The following is a 17,937-nucleotide window of genomic DNA, read 5'->3' on the forward strand; positions in this document are numbered from 1 at the left end:
TGTGCACCTGCAGGGCTCTAATCAGGAAATCTTCTGGGCCTGCATCTCTTAAGATGTGCTCCTACTGGGACTTTCTCACCAAAAATGACATTTTTGTTGCAGGGGGTGCCCGATATCTGATTTGTATCTTAGGCAGACTTCTGGGAAAATTGGTGAGCCAATCACACAAGCAGGATATTATGTTTCTAGGGGTGGTCAGTACACATTCTGTGTACAGAACAACTCCAGGTAGCCATATTGCAATGCACTCTCAGAAGATTACAGTGGCTGCAGATTAAAAAGGAAAGGTCATTTTTAATATTCAATTACAATATGACTTGTGTCGCAATTGTATACGCTATATTATTTTTTCTTTATTTGCTATTTTTTTCCCCACGAAAGTGGAGTTACCCTTTAAGCAAATTTTTTTGCCCCCATTTAAGCATTCTCTGTATGCAATATATGGAGGAATGCATAAATTGTCCATTGGTGTATTATTCTTTGTGGTGATAATCATGCATTATTGAAAAAAATAAAATCCTAAAGTGTTACATTTTTTGAGTAGTTTATAAAAGAATACAAAGGTTACTCTTATACTAAGATAATCAATCTGTATAGTGTCAGCTAACTCTGCCTAACATAAATAATCTAGATGTTAGTGTAATGTGTAGGTAAAGCAACTAACTGTTAGATCTGCAGATCGGTGGGGACACGCCGGCTACTGGCGTTACTTGCCAGTGACATCCGTCGAGATGGGGAGAAGGTCACGGAGCCATCACACTCCTTATCCTGCTTATATTCTGGACTCTGCTCCCCTAGGGCTTCTGGTGTAGCTGGCCGACTAATGCGTTTTAAGTCAGACTTGGAGAGTGCCCATGATCGATTTGCACTGAAGCTGTAGCGTCCCCTGCTGCTGCATACAGAATCTTGAACAAAACCACTTCTGTCACCCATCCTAGAATTGTGCCAAGGGGCACTAATTCTCCTGGTCTTACGGACTGCATTACTAGTTGAAGAACAAATAATATTTTTTACAGAGCAATCCATAGTGTCCTCAGAAGGTATTTCAGTCATTGTTCCCATTGGAATACCTGGTACACTTTCAACACTGTATCGACTACTTATTATACATCCACTTTTCCTTTGTGGTTGACTTTTTGGAGTTTTGTTATCAGAAATATACGTTTTGGTGAACTTTTCATTATTGTTGGAGCTGCTATTGTGGAAGTGGCTGTCTGTCATGTTTGCAGGGTTGATTTCATTAGCCGATTTGGTTTCTTGTTCATCAAGGATACAGGTATTATTGTTTTCTGTACGCATATCTACTATAGGATGAAATCCACAAGGAGGATTCAATATTGGATATACAGATGGATCATTTGGTTTATCCATTAACAATGTGTAGTTACTAGGAGCTGAAGGAAGAGTCTTGTGTGGACTAGAAGATGTCCCAATGCCTGCATGGGTTATTGTAGAGTGCTTCTTAGATTTCATTACATAAAAATCATCAAATTCATCTTTAAATTTATATCTTACTAAACATCCTTTCCTGATCTTTTTCACGCCCAGATGTCCTATTTCCAGAATATTAAGAAAAAGAGAAACACCTGCAATGCTTTGCATAAATAGCATAAATACTGTCTTTTCTGTGGGTCTTGATACAAAGCAGTCAACCACATTAGGGCAAGGGTCCCTCTCGCATTTGTAAAGTGGATTTAACTGAACACCGTAAAGTAAATGCTGACCAACCATAAAGCCAACCTCAACAGCAGATCGAGTGAATATATGTATAACATAGGTACAGAGTAGAGACCCACGAAGAGGAGCCTTGTTGAGTTTTCTTTGCTCCAACTGCCGGAGTTCACGCTCTAGTCTCTTACGATCCTCGGTCAACTCATACTCAACTCCTTCAAGCTCCCCTTTCAGCTGTGCTTTCTTCTTGTGCCTTTCCTTTTCAAGAACTCGAAGTCTGTAAATTGCATGGCCCATGTAGACTAATGAAGGTGAAGATACAAAAATGACTTGTAGGACCCAATATCTAATCAAAGATATAGGAAATGCTTGATCATAACAGACATTTTTGCATCCAGGTTGCTCTGTGTTGCATACAAATTGTGACTGCTCATCATTCCAGACTTCTTCAGCTGCTACACCCAAGACCAGCATTCGAAATATAAACAGGATAGTAAGCCAGATCTTGCCAACTATGGTAGAGTGAATGTGGACTTCCTCCAGGATTACCCCAAGGAAATTCCAGTCTCCCATTTTTAGTCCACCATCTCAACACTAAATAAATCAGAGGAACAGAAGAACTGTTACTTCACGATGCAATTTGTTAATGTAAACTGGACATTGGTACAAGGCTGCATTCTATGAATTCATTCTACCCACTTATAATTTGAGATCATCAAGGTAATTCCATGTTTACAGCAGCACAATGTAATTCATTCTCAAAAGCCTAATTCATAAACACAGCTTCTGAGAGAAAACACATTTATCTAAGCTTTAACATATAATGAGCCAGGACTGCACCCTTTCTTCACCATTTCATGGTTGGCTGAATGGCACCAAATGATGGAAATTGGAGAAAAACATTTAAATGATTTATACTTACAGTCAGCCTACAGAGTGAGTTGTTGAGTCAGGGTGGCCCTGTGGGGTTTCATAGATAGCTGTCCTTAGGCTACAAGGTGCTGTGTGTAAAATTTAGTATGGAGTCCCCTTGACATATTCTTTAAACATAATTAATTATGCCATAGGGTAGGAGATGCCTCAAATGGTAAAAAGAGCACAAGCAGATATACTTTTGCAGCTAAACTGTGCACTGATATAATACATAGTATAATTAATTGTAGTGAGAACTGGATGTTTGGGCTGTGAGTATCTACTCTCCGCTATATTACTTAAGCTGGCCATACATTATACAATTTTCTTTAGATTTATCTTCAACTATGTAGTACAAAGGCCTGCCTGACTGCATACAAAATTGAAAGTGTTAAGGTGTGACCTCACATTATAAGGTTTTGGCAAATCTAATGGAAAGTTATATACTGTAAGAAAATTGTATAATGTATGGCCAGCCTCACACTGTGCTAGACTACTCTTAACAATGTACAATCACATGTTCATAGTGACAGAGAGCCATTTTGAATCCAGCACAGAGGATTGTGCAATACTGTCAGAAAAATACCAAGTCACCAGGGTCAAATGTGTTGCTAAGGGCATGCCAAGTTGCCAGGAGAGGGCTGTAATAAAGGAAAAGGAACCCAGGCCATAGTGGGGTCTATGTGTCAAAATAATGATCCCAGTACTAATAGTCAGAGTAGTTCCATGTTACCTGAAGACTGGCATTTTAACAGTGGCCATAGATATTATTCTGCCAGGTGGGGTATTGCATTAACAGAGAGTTGTCACTACAATGTGGCTGATATCAGTAGCCCTGAAGGTGGCATAATAGTAATGAAGTTGCATATTACCGACTATTTTAGCCTTAAATTTAAAGAAGTGAGGCCCCTGGTAAAGTAAAAAAAGTTTCAGAGAGGCACATAGAGATTTTTTTTTGGGCTAAACAAAGTTAAAAGCAGGCAGCTTGTAGTTTCTTTTCTTAGCTATGACTTTTACCTTAAGATATTTAAAATTACAAACCAGTTTGCTTTAAGCTGGGTGGCTTCTAACTAAAGTTTTTATTTGTATTAACAAATTTATTAACAATAGATTATGGGGGAGGTTGATATCCTGGGTATCAGTACACTTCGGTAAGCTTCTCCTTCTAACTATTAGATAAGTGTGTGTATGTGTGTATGTGTGTATATATATATATATATATATATATATATATATATATATATATATATATTACACCCCTCACATTTTTGTAATCATTTTATTATATCTTTTCATGTGACAACACTGAAGAAATTACACTTTGCTACAATGTACAGTAGTAAGTGTACAGCTTGTATAACAGTGTAAATTTGCTGTCCCCTCAAAATAACTTAACACACAGCCATCAATGTCTAAACCACTGGCAACAAAAGTGAGTACACCCCTAAATGAAAATGTCCAAATTGGGTACAAGTAGCCATTTTCCCTCCCCGGTGTCATGTGACTCTTTAGTGTTACAAGGTCTCAGGTGTGAATGGGGAGCAGGTGTGTTAAACTTGGGTTTATCTCTCTCACTCTCTCATACTGGTCACTGGAAGTTCAACATGGCATCTCATGACAAAGAACTCTCTGAGGATCTAAAAAAAAGAATTGTTGCTCTACATAAAGATGACCTAGGCTATAAGAAGATTGACCAGACCCTGAAACTGAGCTGCAACCAGCTCATACAGCAGTTTAACATGACAGGTTCCACTCAGAAGAAGACCAAAGAAGTTGAGTGCTCAGTGTCATATCCAGAGGTTGTCTTTTGGAAATAGACGTATGAGTGCTGCCAGCATTGCTGCAGAGGTTGAAGGGTGGGGGGGTCAGCCTGTCAGTGCTTAGACCATATACCACACACTGCATCAAATTGGTCTGCATGGCTAAGGAAGCCTCTTCTAAAGATGATGCACAAGAAAGCCCGCAGTTTGCTGAAGACAAGCATACTAAGGACAGGGATTACTAGAACCATGTCCTGTGGTCTGATGAGACCAAAATACATTTATTTGGTTCAGATGGTGTCAAGCGTGTGGGGCTGCAACCAGGTGAGGAGTACAAAGACAAGTGTGTGGGAGTGTCATGGCCTGGGGCTGCATGAGTGCTGCTGGCACTGGGGAGCTACAATTCATTGAGGGAACCATGAATGCCAACATATACTGTGACATACTGAAGAAAAGCATGATCCCCTCCCTTTGGAGACTGGGCCGCAGGGCAGTATTCCCCAAAGGACCCCAAACACACCTCCAAGACGACCACTGCCTTGCTAAATAAGCTAAGGGTAAAGGTGAAGCTAAGGGTAAAGGTGATGGACTGGTCAAGCATGTCTCCAGACATAAGCCCTATTGAGCATCTTTGGGCATACTCAAAACAGAAGGTGGCGGAGTGCAAGGTCTCCACCAGCATCCACCAAGGTCTCCATCTCCAACATCCACCAGCTCCGTGATGTCATCATGGAGCAGTGGAAGAGGACTCCAGTGACAACCTGTGAAGCTCTGGTGAGCTCCATGCCCAAGAGGGTTAAGGCAGTGCTGAAAAATAATGGTTGGACAATCCGATCGTGTGTGGGCTAGTCCGAACGTTTTTCGAAAAAAAAAAAATCAGACGGACTTAGAAATAGAACATGTTTCAAATCTATCCGAAGGACTCAATTCTGACGGACTAAAATCGGAAAAACCGTTCGGCTGTGTGCTGGTGTGCTGGTCCGACAGACCAAATACAATGCAAGGGAAGCTATTGGCTACTGACTATTAAACGTCCTTGTTTTGTCCTGTTTACGTCATCACGTTCAAAACGAACAGACTTTCGAATGGACTTAGTCCGTTCGTGTGTGGCCAAGTCTGTTCGTTCGGAAAGTCCATCGGAACTCCGGCCGAAAGTCCATCGGGAAGACCGTCAGACCTAGTCTGCCGGAAAGTCCGGTGGTGTGTACGCGGCATTAGGGGTATACTCACTTTTGTTGCCATTGTTTTAGACATTAATGGCTATGTGTTGAGTTATTTTGAGGGGACAGCAAATTTACACTGTTATACAAGCTGTACACTCAGTACTTTACATTGTAACAAAGTGTCATTTCTTCAGTGTTGCTACATGAAAAGATATAATAAAATATTTACAAAAATGTGAGGGATGTACTCACTTTTGTGAGATTTTGTGTATAGCTCCCCAGTGCCAGCAGCACTCATGCAGCCCCAGATAATGACACTCCCACTACCATGCTTGACTGTAGGCAAGACACACTTGTCTTTGTACTCCTTACCTGGTTGCCGCCACACACGCTTGACACCAACTAAATAAGTTTATCTTGGTCTCATCAGACCGCAGGACATGGTTCCAGTAATCCATGTCCTTAATCTGCTTGTCTTAAGCAACTTTTGGGGTTTGGGGGCTTTCTTGTGAATCATCTTTAGAACAGGCTTCCTTCTGGGATGACAGATATGCAGACCAATTTAATGCAGTGTGCGGCGTATGGTCTGAGCACTGCCAGGCATACCTCCCACCACTTCAACGTTTGCAGCAATGCTAGCAGCACTCATACATCTATTTCCCAAAGATGATCTCTCGATATGACGCACGTGCACTCAACTTCTTTGGCCGGCCATGGCGTGAAACCTGTCCTGTTAAACCGCTGTATAGTCTTGGCCACCGTGCTGCAGCTTAATTTCAGGGTCTTGGCAATCTTCTTATAGCCTAGGCCAGTGATGGCAAACCTTGGCACCCCAGATGTTTTGGAACAACATTTCCCATGATGCTCATGCACTCTGCAGTGTAGCTGAGCATCATGGGAAATTTAGTTCCAAAACATCTGGGTTGCCAAGGTTCACTATCACTGGCCTAGGCCATTTTTATTTAGAGCAACAATTATTTTTTTTTCAGATTCTCAGAGAGTTCTTTGCCATGAGGTGCCATGTTGAACTTCCAGTGACCAGTATGAGAGAGTGAGAGCGATAACCCCAAATTTAAAACACCTGCTCCCCATTCACACCTGAGACCTTGCAATACTAATGAGTCACATGAGGGAAAATGGCTAATTGGGCCCAATTTGGACAGTTTCACTTAGGGGTGTACTCACTTTTGTTGCCAGCGGTTTAGACATTGATGGCTGTGTGTTAAGTTATTTTGAAGGGACAGCAAATTTATACAAGCTGTATACTTACTACTGTAGCAAAGTGTCATTTCTTCAGTGTTGTCACATGAAAAGATATAATAAAATATTTACGAAAATGTGAGAGGTGTACTCACTTTTATGAGCTACTGTGTGTGTGTGTGTGTGTATATATATATAATATATGTTACAGAAACATATTATATCAACTGTAATCACTGCACTGTAAAGTGAGTAGTAGACTGGCTTTTCCTAGTTCCCTATATGTATGAGTTCAGTAATTAAAGTAAATAATGTATTATGAATACATCAAACACTGAAAAATGTACCATCTTATGTTGTTCTGTAGTTCCACAGTTATTACCTTTTACATTATCTGACCCTCCCTCTTAGATTGTAAGCTCTAACAGGCTGGGCCTTCTGATTCCTCTTGTATTGAATTGTATTGTAATAACTGTAATGTCTGACTGTTGGTGCAATATAAATCCTAAATAATAATAATATTAATATTTAACATACTGCTATAATCTGCAGAAAATTATAGACATATGTTGAATACAACAAAAGTTTATACTGCTTATGCCTGTCTAGTATTAGTATAGTATATTGGTATCAAGATAGAAAACAAATTCTAACAATGAATACATTCTTAGGAATACTAAATAAGTGGAAGTAAACTCCCCTATCGTTTTCAGCCAAGGAAGCTGCCATCTTTGCCTCTGTTTAATCTTCAACTGCTATGGTGCTGCACATGTGATTCGTTATGACACCAGCCATTGGATGGTTTGATAGTTTGGCTGAGAGCACAGCCAATGTGCAGTTAGCATTCCCGGCATGCCTTTTTTTTTTTTAACAGTTTAAATCGATGGGTTCTGCTTTGAAAAGCATCTATTGGTTGTAGCTTATACCATCTCTATGAGTTTTTCATCAAATAAGATCATTTGTAGAACAGAACTTGGAAATAATGTAACTTCATAAACGTTTAAAACAATATGCTTCAGGATTCTTACTATTGTGCTAATCTAAAGGGACAACCAGATCAATACACAGATGGATTAGGAGTACTCCTAAAAAGGTATTGTCTTACATGGCATGCTTTAACCCCCCTAACGGTATTCCCGAGTCTGACTCGGGGTGGATTTTTTATACCAAAAGCGGTAACCCCGAGTCAGACTCGGGACCGCATCGCTGGATCCAGGAGGAGGTTTACTTACCTTCTCCCTCGGATCCAGCGTTGTCTCCCCGCTGTACGAGCGAGCCGTGTCTCGCTCGATGCTTTACATCGCCGATCTCCGTGCCCTGCGAGCGTTGCGACGCACGGGCACGGAGATCGGCGCCAAATTCAAAAAGTGAAACAAACAGTAAACATACAGTATAATGTAATCTTACAGATTACATTGCTGTATGTAAATATTTCACATCCCCGTTGTCCCTAGTGGTCTGCCCAGTGTCCTGCATGCAGTTTTATATAATAAAAACTGTTCTTTATGCCTGGAAACTGGAGATTGCCCATAGCAACCAAAACTGTCACTGTACATCAAAAATGATTTTAGACCAGCTAGAAAACAGTGATAATAAATTAGAATCACTCGCAGAATTGAGCGATAGCGATTTGTGGGGAGATCCGTCATCAAATACTGAAAAGTAATGACAGTGACAATTCTGCAACTGAGCAAATTTCAGTGTTTTTGATTTGATTACATTATTGAATAATTTTTATTATTGTTATATTATTATTTGGTACAATTATTTATAATTATTTATTATATTATAATTTATGATTTAATTTTTCAAACTTTATCATACCCGGGATGTCTGCTAGACTCTGGTTTGGACAGATTTAAGAGAGTTATTCCTAAGAATTGCAGGACTACAATATAAAACGCCAAATTTTCATGCAAAATAATGGTACCGCTTTTAGCACCTAAAATCCGAAATAATCGTACCGCCAGGGAGGTTAAAATTGGCAGTCGAATTGCTGTTTTTTAATCAGAACTTACTTGTATCTTACTTCATGTTACTGGCCACCACGATCATGGAGGGCATCAATAGATCTATTACAAAGAAAAATAAAGATAAGAGTTAAAGGACCACTACCACAAAAAGTCTTGTGTTCTGACATTTGCATGTGGTTAATACATGTAATGGTGGTAATGACTATATAAATCCTTTTTGTTCTTTTCATCTCTTTAGCTTTATTATCACCACATTTACATGAAGACTTATATGTCCAGCACATGTGACAGTGTCTGGGGTTAGGACAAGCTATAACACTAACTGGTGTGCCAAAACAGTTACCTTTAATTCATGTGGTCGAAAGTGTATGTACCCTCTGATGCCCTGTACACATGGTCGGAAATTCCGACGGAAAAAGTCTGATCGGATTATGTTGTTGGAAAATCTGATCGTGTGTGGCCTCTATCTGACTTTTTCCAGAAAAAGTTTGAGAGCTGGATCTAAAATTTTCTGACAACAAAATCTGATCTGACTTTTTCTGATCATGTGTAGAGAATTCTGACGCACAAAGTGCCACGCATGCTCAGATAAAATTTGGAGACGAAAGCTAATGGCTACTGGCCTCTACGTAGTCCCGTCGTACGTTTTGTAGGTCACCTCGTTGCGAACGTTCGGATTATCCGACAACTTTGTGCGACCGCGTGTATGCAAGACAAGTTTCGGCCAAAATTCATTGGAAAAAATCTGGCGGATTTTGTGGTCGGAATGTCCGACTGTGTGTATAGGGCATAACAATGAACGTCTCTTATTTGCTTTCTTTTTGCCTGTTAAATATGCAATTTAAAACATTTTGTTTATCTGTTTGATACATACAAACAATACCTGTTGATCCTGCCAGTAATCCAGTGAGCTTTATAACCTCCTGTACAAATTTCAATCAGTGATATCAGCTCTGTGAACTATAGTGTTCTGTAGATAGTGTAGTGTACATAGATAATGTTCCATACATACAGTACTGTAAGGGAACGTTGTCAACCTAGTTGAGGAAATGTGTTATTAGCAGGATCGCCAGTGGAAAATAAAGGAGAAAAGCTTGAGAAAAAGAAAATAATACAGCTTCCACATCTAAGGACTTCTAGCTGCAATATATTACATTTGTATTCTTCAGTTTAGATATGCTTTCATTCTTTTTTTGATGTGCATGTAAATGTAGAGAAAAATATAAATTAAAGCATGCAAAATTAAAAGAGAATTCATAAAATCAATATACAGTAAGTAATAACCACATACAAGTATCAGAATACACGTTTCACAATAGAGGTCGTTTAAATTTTTTGTATTATGGAAATAAGTAATCTATGTGAACCTTCAACGAGCAGCATTTATATCAATGCATTTAAAATAACATTAATAATAATCATTTATTCATAAGTTTGTGGCAAGAACAATTTTTATGGCTCAGAATTTATAATTGTTGAGTTAGTATTTTTGAATAAATCAATAAACAAAGAAAAAATAAATGAATGTCTAATCATCTTTGTGAGCATCAACACAAAATATGCGTTGTTCGGATGTAACACATTTTCTGCTCACCAACGCCAAATGAAAAGCAGTTTGAAATTTGTATGGCATTCCCTGTATATAGACAGCTTATAGATAAGTACATATAGATGAATACAAATGGACAGAAGAGAGATAGATACACTTGTATGCAGTTGAACCATCAGCAATAATACCAGCATCATAAAAAAAATAACACAAAGAGAAATAAAAACATTTTTGATTCATGAAATATTTCCTGTGGGTGCCACTTCTACAAGTTTTTAATGGCCTAGGTTATCAACATCATGGAATATAACTATAGGTATCTTGAAGATGAAGTCAAATATTATAACTTGGCACCAGCAGTCCCTGATCTAAAGACATAACACTGGCCACATACTACAGCAAAAATGCATGTAGAGCAGGCTTCAGACTACATCGATTTTTTATATCTGTTCTTTGTCACTCTATTTATATTTTTTGTTGGAGAATGATGGTCTAGCGCTGTTTCATCTTAGATATTATTTGAACGAAAAATTATTTTCAATCAAAAAATGTTTACTCTTGTGCAAATAGTTATAGCTTTTTTATGTACTATGAAGCTAGAGTTGCATATAGTTTTTTTTTAAGCAATAAAACATAGAAATATATATAAAACAGAGTGTTTCAGCTAGCATTTGTAGACATACCTTTTTGTTTCACTGTGACACAGGTAGGACTCCATGGAGAAGGTCTTCTGCTGTGATGTGTAGCTACTATTGTGTTAAGGGAAGGAAGACTGAGTGTTCTCTGTTGAACTTATACTCGGCATATAAAAATCAATGTGTGCAGCCTGACATCGCTTCCAGCTACATGTAAATGGTTTAGCTAACCCACTCTGTTCCATAGGCTTGCCACAGTATTGTTCTGGAAAAAAGGCTAGGATACTTGTTTACTTGTTGATCTATCTATTATTTTTAAATTTCAATGCATGACTACTAAAGTTATGACATGTTTAATACATTCTTGCCTTTTTTTTGGTATAGAAAGTTTCATTTAAAGTCTGTTGAGTTTGAATGTATCTGTATATTTATATAGATGGATTAATTTAACATTATATTTTATAATTAGTGACATAAAGGGGTTAATTAACTAAAGGCAAATAGGCCGGACTGGCTCAAATACTACCTTGTGAGTCAAATGGTGTTTGCCCGTAGATGGCTAACATCTGATAATGGAGGCGTGGCCACAGCGTTAAAGGTATAAAGTGTATAAAGTGTAACCTTTGACATTTTTCCCAGCTAAAAAGATCCCAATTTTAGCGTGTTAGCAGCCTTTAGTTTAACTGTATTTCTCTTTCGCTGACCACTGCGCAGTATTGTTGTTTTTATGTGGCCACAGTGTTGGAAGCTGCCCATCTAGGGTCGTATGAAAGATAACGTCTAGCGCTATTTAGGGGTACCAACTCGGATCTGCCCATAACGCTAACAATGACAGCCACCATCAGGGCGTGGGAAATGGCAATAAAACAAGCAGCCCCTAGCTATACAGGTATGTCCCCATCCACTCCCTTATGGATGAATAGAAGATTACCTCACTGCTACCAATTACCAGATCCCATGACCTGGGCAGCAAAAGGGGTAAAAACACTTAAGGACGTTACCCACCTGGGAGACTTACAGACCTTCTCACAGTTGCAGGCAAGACATAACCTACCCAACTCTTATTTTTTCCATTTCTTTCAGCTCTGACATGCATACCAGGCTCAGTTTGGGGATTTGAGGGTGGAATCCCTGCCCTCGACACTCAAATCTCTGCTGTCAAAGGAGGACCTGCCCAAAACGCTTTCTATAATGTGTAAGGAACTCTTTAAAACTCACCTAAGGCAGTAACTAAGTGTAGGACCAAATGGGAAGCTGAAGTCCCTGATATACAGGTCAAGGACTGTGATGACCTGTGGACCCAGCCCTTTCAACATGTAGTATCAGCTAGGGACCGACTGATCCCATTTAAATTCTTGCATAGAAGCTACTACAGACCATTAGAGAACCAATAGCAAGCGGAGTTATGCGCAAGACAGATACCGTAGACAGCACGTATCAAACGTGACACCGGAACATAGATCTGCGCTCACTCCAAACACAGGAAGGGGAGAGAGAGCATCAAAAAATATAAATGCTATGGAGACATAAAAACAAAACCAGAGAGAAGCGAAATAATAGTCTGCTAATTGGCAACAAGATACAATCCTCTAATTATTCTCACATAAACTATGTGAAGACAGAAAAAAGGATATTGCCTAAAGAAACAGTACAATATAATCCCCTGGTAAGTCAAAAATAGAAATCTAGTGAATATACCCGCAATGCCGCTGACGTCATCAGAAAGCTACACTGATCCACACATGGGTTGATAACAATAAGTACCAAAATATAAATCAGAGCTAAAAATGGGAATGGAAATACAAATAAAATAAATAAAAAATAAAAGTAAATATAAAAAAATATAATTAAAATAAGAATAAAATACAAATACACGTATAAAAGGAAAAAATTCTAATGCAATGAAAATAATTCAATTATCTGTCCGAGATGAAACAATTTAAATCAAAATCCACGTTTAGACCTCTCGGGGCAAGAACCCTTGTTTCATGGATCCAATAAGATTCACGTTTGCTTAGTTGGCGTATGAAGTTACCTCCACGCCAATGTTTGGTTACCTTCTCAATCCCCCAAAAACTTAAACCTCTGGGATTCTGAGAGTGCACCAATTTGAAATGGCGAGACACATTGTGGGTTTTTAGACCCTTTTTGATATTATTTACGTGTTCACCCAACCTCACGTGTAGGGGTCTGGAGGTTCTGCCAATATATTGGAGACCACATTCACATTGTAACATATATACCACCCCTATGGTAGAGCAGGTAATAAGTTTATCGATCTTATATTCCTTATTGTTACTTGTAGCTATAAAAGATTTTCTCCTTTTTACATTGAGTGTCTGCATGCCGTACATCTACCGCACGCATAGAAGCCGGATAAGAAAGAGAAAAGTCTACTTTCAGTTTGTACAGGGGGATCGATAACACTTGGTGCTATTTGGTCACGTATTGATGGAGCCTTCTTATATATGAAAGAGGGCCGTGCAGGCAACAGAGGGCCCAACACTCGATCCTGTTTCAATATAAACCAATTTTTGGCAACAACCTTTTCGAATTTCTTATACTGTACGTTATAATCAAGAACCATTCTAAAGTTGACCCCTTCCACTCCTGATTCTTTTATCTTATCTCTAACCAAAAGGGATCTATCCATCTGTTGGACCAAAGAGATTTCATGTTCAAGAACAGAACGATCATATCCCTTTTCTTGGAATTTAGAGGATAGGGTATGGGCTTGATGCACGAAATCATCCATACTGGAGCAGTTCCGTCTTAATCTTACATACTGTCCCCTGGGGATATTGCATAACCAAGACTTATGGTGGCAGCTCCCCAGGGGAATGTACGAATTCCGATCAGTTGGCTTAAAATGATTTTTTAATACTAGCCCATCATTCGCTTTAGCGATCTCAAGATCAAGAAACACCATCCGTTCTTGGCTGATATTCCATGATAACTGGATGTTTTTTTCATTGCCGTTCATGGTGCCGATAAATTCATCCAGACCAAGCCGGTCACCATCCCATATAAGGATAAGATCATCTATAAATCTATTGTAGCAAATTAACTCCTTGGGGCGGTTCCGAAACACAACGTCCTCCTCCCAGTGGGCCATAAATAGATTGGCCACACTGGGAGCAAACCTAGCCCCCATGGCAACCCCCCTCACTTGTAAAAAGAACTGATGATTGAACCAAAAATAGTTCCTCGATAAACAAAAATCTAAACATTTGAGGATATATTTTCTGTGGCACTCAGATAAATTAGAATAAGTAGACATAGCCCACTGGACTGAAGCTCGTGCATCGTTGTGTCCTATAATAGTGTACAGTGAACCAACGTCGGCAGTCACAAAAAAACAAGAGGCCGTAATCTCTAATGATTCAAGAATTTGTATGATGTGTTTAGTATCTTTAAGGAATGCTCTGGTTTTAAACACCAGGGGTTGTAAAAAGGTGTCAATGTATTGACCCACTCTAGAAGAGATAGAGTCAATACCATTGACAATAGGTCTGCCAGGCGGGTTGATACAATCCTTGTGGATTTTTGGTAGGCTATATATAATCGGGGTTCTGCAAAATAATGGATCAAGATAAGATCCCTCCTTTTTATTAAGAATGTTTTTATTTTTTCCTTCTTCTATTAACCAATGTAATTCATCCTTATACTGCAACATGGGGTCTTTGTTCAGAATATGGTATGTGTCAGTATCACCGACAAGTTTATTCATTTCGGACATATAATTGATCCTATTTAAAATAACCAATCCTCCCCCTTTATCTGCGGGGCGTATGATAATATCATCCCTGCTCCTAAGGGATTCCATTCCCAATTTGATATACTGGGGGTCCTTTACTTTACGTACTTTGAGATTGTCTAAATCATTTATGACAACATTCTTAAAAACCTCCAAAAACTTATTATCAGCATTTAAAGGGTTAAACGTGGATTTGTTACGGAGATTAGAGTGTTGATTTTCAAATGCTTTCACTTGTCTGACCGGATTGGATAAGAAATATTTTTTCATGTTTAAATTCCTGACGAACTTCTGAATGTTAACATAAGTGTGGAATTTATTCAAATTCCTAACCAGGGCGAATTTTAAACCCCTATCCAAAACTTTTAACTCGTTATCACTTAGTGGGCATCCACTTAAGTTATATATACCTGCTCCTATTGGGGTTTTTGTTTTTTGAATTCTCCTGCCCCCTCTCCTTCCTCTCTCTCTTTTCTTTTTCGAACCTGATTGCCCGACCGGGGGGTTCCATACGGTTGCTGTCTCCACCACTCCTGATGGATAGGTGGAGGTGCAAATGGTGGATTGATAGGTTGGTGGACAAGGGGTTGCACGTAAGGACCCCTTCCGGGTCCGCTCTGTGCACCCGAAAAATCCCCTCCCTCTCCAGCTCCTCCATACTGTAATGGTGTATACCTATTAGACACAGGCAAGGAATATCTCGGTTGGCCACCATAGAAAGCCCTCTGATGGGAACCATAATCAGACTGGTACCCACCCTGTCTGTTAGGGGAATGATAATCATAATAGTACTGAGATTCATTAACAGGGACTTCCCTAGAATCAAAATTCCTGTCATGATTACCATTACCTCTACCTCTTTTTCTTCCGTAATTATTACGGGGTCCCTTGTTAAATGTACCACCCCTGGGAGCACCACTCCTAGTGTTGCTGGACTCAGATACCAGATGTTCCAAAACAGGGGTGCCTAGAGAGCCAGGTAGGGGTACAGGGGCCATGACATCAACCTCAATAGGAGTATTGTGATGAATATCTCCCTCAGTTTGATTCATTTTTTGCCATTTAAAGATATTTCCCCCATTGAAATCATCAGAATCTCTTATGAACTTTTTCTTTTTCTTATTTTGGATCTCAAAGTCCCACTTTGCCATCTTATCCTTTAATTCAACAGAGAGTCTAATGAAGTCAGGAGTATCCTTAAATGATTCAATGGAATTTTTAATCTCATTGATCTGACTTTCTAAAATGGTCATTTTTTTTTGTTAAACTTGTCGGTGATACTGACACATACCATATTCTGAACAAAGACCCCATGTTGCAGTATAAGGATGAATTACATTGGTTAATAGAAGAAGGAAAAAATAAAAATATTCTTAATAAAAAGGAGGGATCTTATCTTGATCCATTATTTTGCAGAACCCCGATTATATATAGCCTACCAAAAATCCACAAGGATTGTATCAACCCGCCTGGCAGACCTATTGTCAATGGTATTGACTCTATCTCTTCTAGAGTGGGTCAATACATTGACACCTTTTTACAACCCCTGGTGTTTAAAACCAGAGCATTCCTTAAAGATACTAAACACATCATACAAATTCTTGAATCATTAGAGATTACGGCCTCTTGTTTTTTTGTGACTGCCGACGTTGGTTCACTGTACACTATTATAGGACACAACGATGCACGAGCTTCAGTCCAGTGGGCTATGTCTACTTATTCTAATTTATCTGAGTGCCACAGAAAATATATCCTCAAATGTTTAGATTTTTGTTTATCGAGGAACTATTTTTGGTTCAATCATCAGTTCTTTTTACAAGTGAGGGGGGTTGCCATGGGGGCTAGGTTTGCTCCCAGTGTGGCCAATCTATTTATGGCCCACTGGGAGGAGGACGTTGTGTTTCGGAACCGCCCCAAGGAGTTAATTTGCTACAATAGATTTATAGATGATCTTATCCTTATATGGGATGGTGACCGGCTTGGTCTGGATGAATTTATCGGCACCATGAACGGCAATGAAAAAAACATCCAGTTATCATGGAATATCAGCCAAGAACGGATGGTGTTTCTTGATCTTGAGATCGCTAAAGCGAATGATGGGCTAGTATTAAAAAATCATTTTAAGCCAACTGATCGGAATTCGTACATTCCCCTGGGGAGCTGCCACCATAAGTCTTGGTTATGCAATATCCCCAGGGGACAGTATGTAAGATTAAGACGGAACTGCTCCAGTATGGATGATTTCGTGCATCAAGCCCATACCCTATCCTCTAAATTCCAAGAAAAAGGATATCATCGTTCTGTTCTTGAACATGAAATCTCTTTGGTCCAACAGATGGATAGATCCCTTTTGGTTAGAGATAAGATAAAAGAATCAGGAGTGGAAGGGGTCAACTTTAGAATGGTTCTTGATTATAACGTACAGTATAAGAAATTCGAAAAGGTTGTTGCCAAAAATTGGTTTATATTGAAACAGGATCGAGTGTTGGGCCCTCTGTTGCCTGCACGGCCCTCTTTCATATATAAGAAGGCTCCATCAATACGTGACCAAATAGCACCAAGTGTTATCGATCCCCCTGTACAAACTGAAAGTAGACTTTTCTCTTTCTTATCCGGCTTCTATGCGTGCGGTAGATGTACGGCATGCAGACACTCAATGTAAAAAGGAGAAAATCTTTTATAGCTACAAGTAACAATAAGGAATATAAGATCGATAAACTTATTACCTGCTCTACCATAGGGGTGGTATATATGTTACAATGTGAATGTGGTCTCCAATATATTGGCAGAACCTCCAGACCCCTACACGTGAGGTTGGGTGAACACGTAAATAATATCAAAAAGGGTCTAAAAACCCACAATGTGTCTCGCCATTTCAAATTGGTGCACTCTCAGAATCCCAGAGGTTTAAGTTTTTGGGGGATTGAGAAGGTAACCAAACATTGGCGTGGAGGTAACTTCATACGCCAACTAAGCAAACGTGAATCTTATTGGATCCATGAAACAAGGGTTCTTGCCCCGAGAGGTCTAAACGTGGATTTTGATTTAAATTGTTTCATCTCGGACAGATAATTGAATTATTTTCATTGCATTAGAATTTTTTCCTTTTATACGTGTATTTGTATTTTATTCTTATTTTAATTATATTTTTTTATATTTACTTTTATTTTTTATTTATTTTATTTGTATTTCCATTCCCATTTTTAGCTCTGATTTATATTTTGGTACTTATTGTTATCAACCCATGTGTGGATCAGTGTAGCTTTCTGATGACGTCAGCGGCATTGCGGGTATATTCACTAGATTTCTATTTTTGA

The 17,937-nt window shown here is 39.0% G+C and overlaps 1 protein-coding gene across 1 annotated transcript in view; it reads right to left on the minus strand.

Annotated features, from left to right (window-relative positions):
* The window catches only part of GJA9 (gap junction protein alpha 9), a 32,227-nt gene extending 21,239 nt beyond the window's left edge, over positions 1–10,988 (minus strand). Inside the window, exons 1-3 of the mRNA XM_077481826.1 lie at positions 10,912–10,988; positions 8,725–8,778; positions 665–2,265 (exon numbers count right to left, since the gene is read on the minus strand). Coding sequence (XP_077337952.1) covers positions 667–2,244 — 1,578 coding nt within the window. The 5' untranslated portion in view covers positions 2,245–2,265; positions 8,725–8,778; positions 10,912–10,988 and the 3' untranslated portion in view covers positions 665–666. The remainder of the gene's footprint in view (positions 1–664; positions 2,266–8,724; positions 8,779–10,911) is intronic.
* Positions 10,989–17,937: the final 6,949 nt, after the last annotated feature.

Source organism: Lithobates pipiens, unplaced genomic scaffold (genome assembly GCF_037356315.1).
Source record: "Lithobates pipiens isolate NorthernLeopardFrog02 unplaced genomic scaffold, aLitPip1_a1.2 Scaffold_16, whole genome shotgun sequence".
Lineage (NCBI taxonomy): Eukaryota > Metazoa > Chordata > Amphibia > Anura > Ranidae > Lithobates > Lithobates pipiens.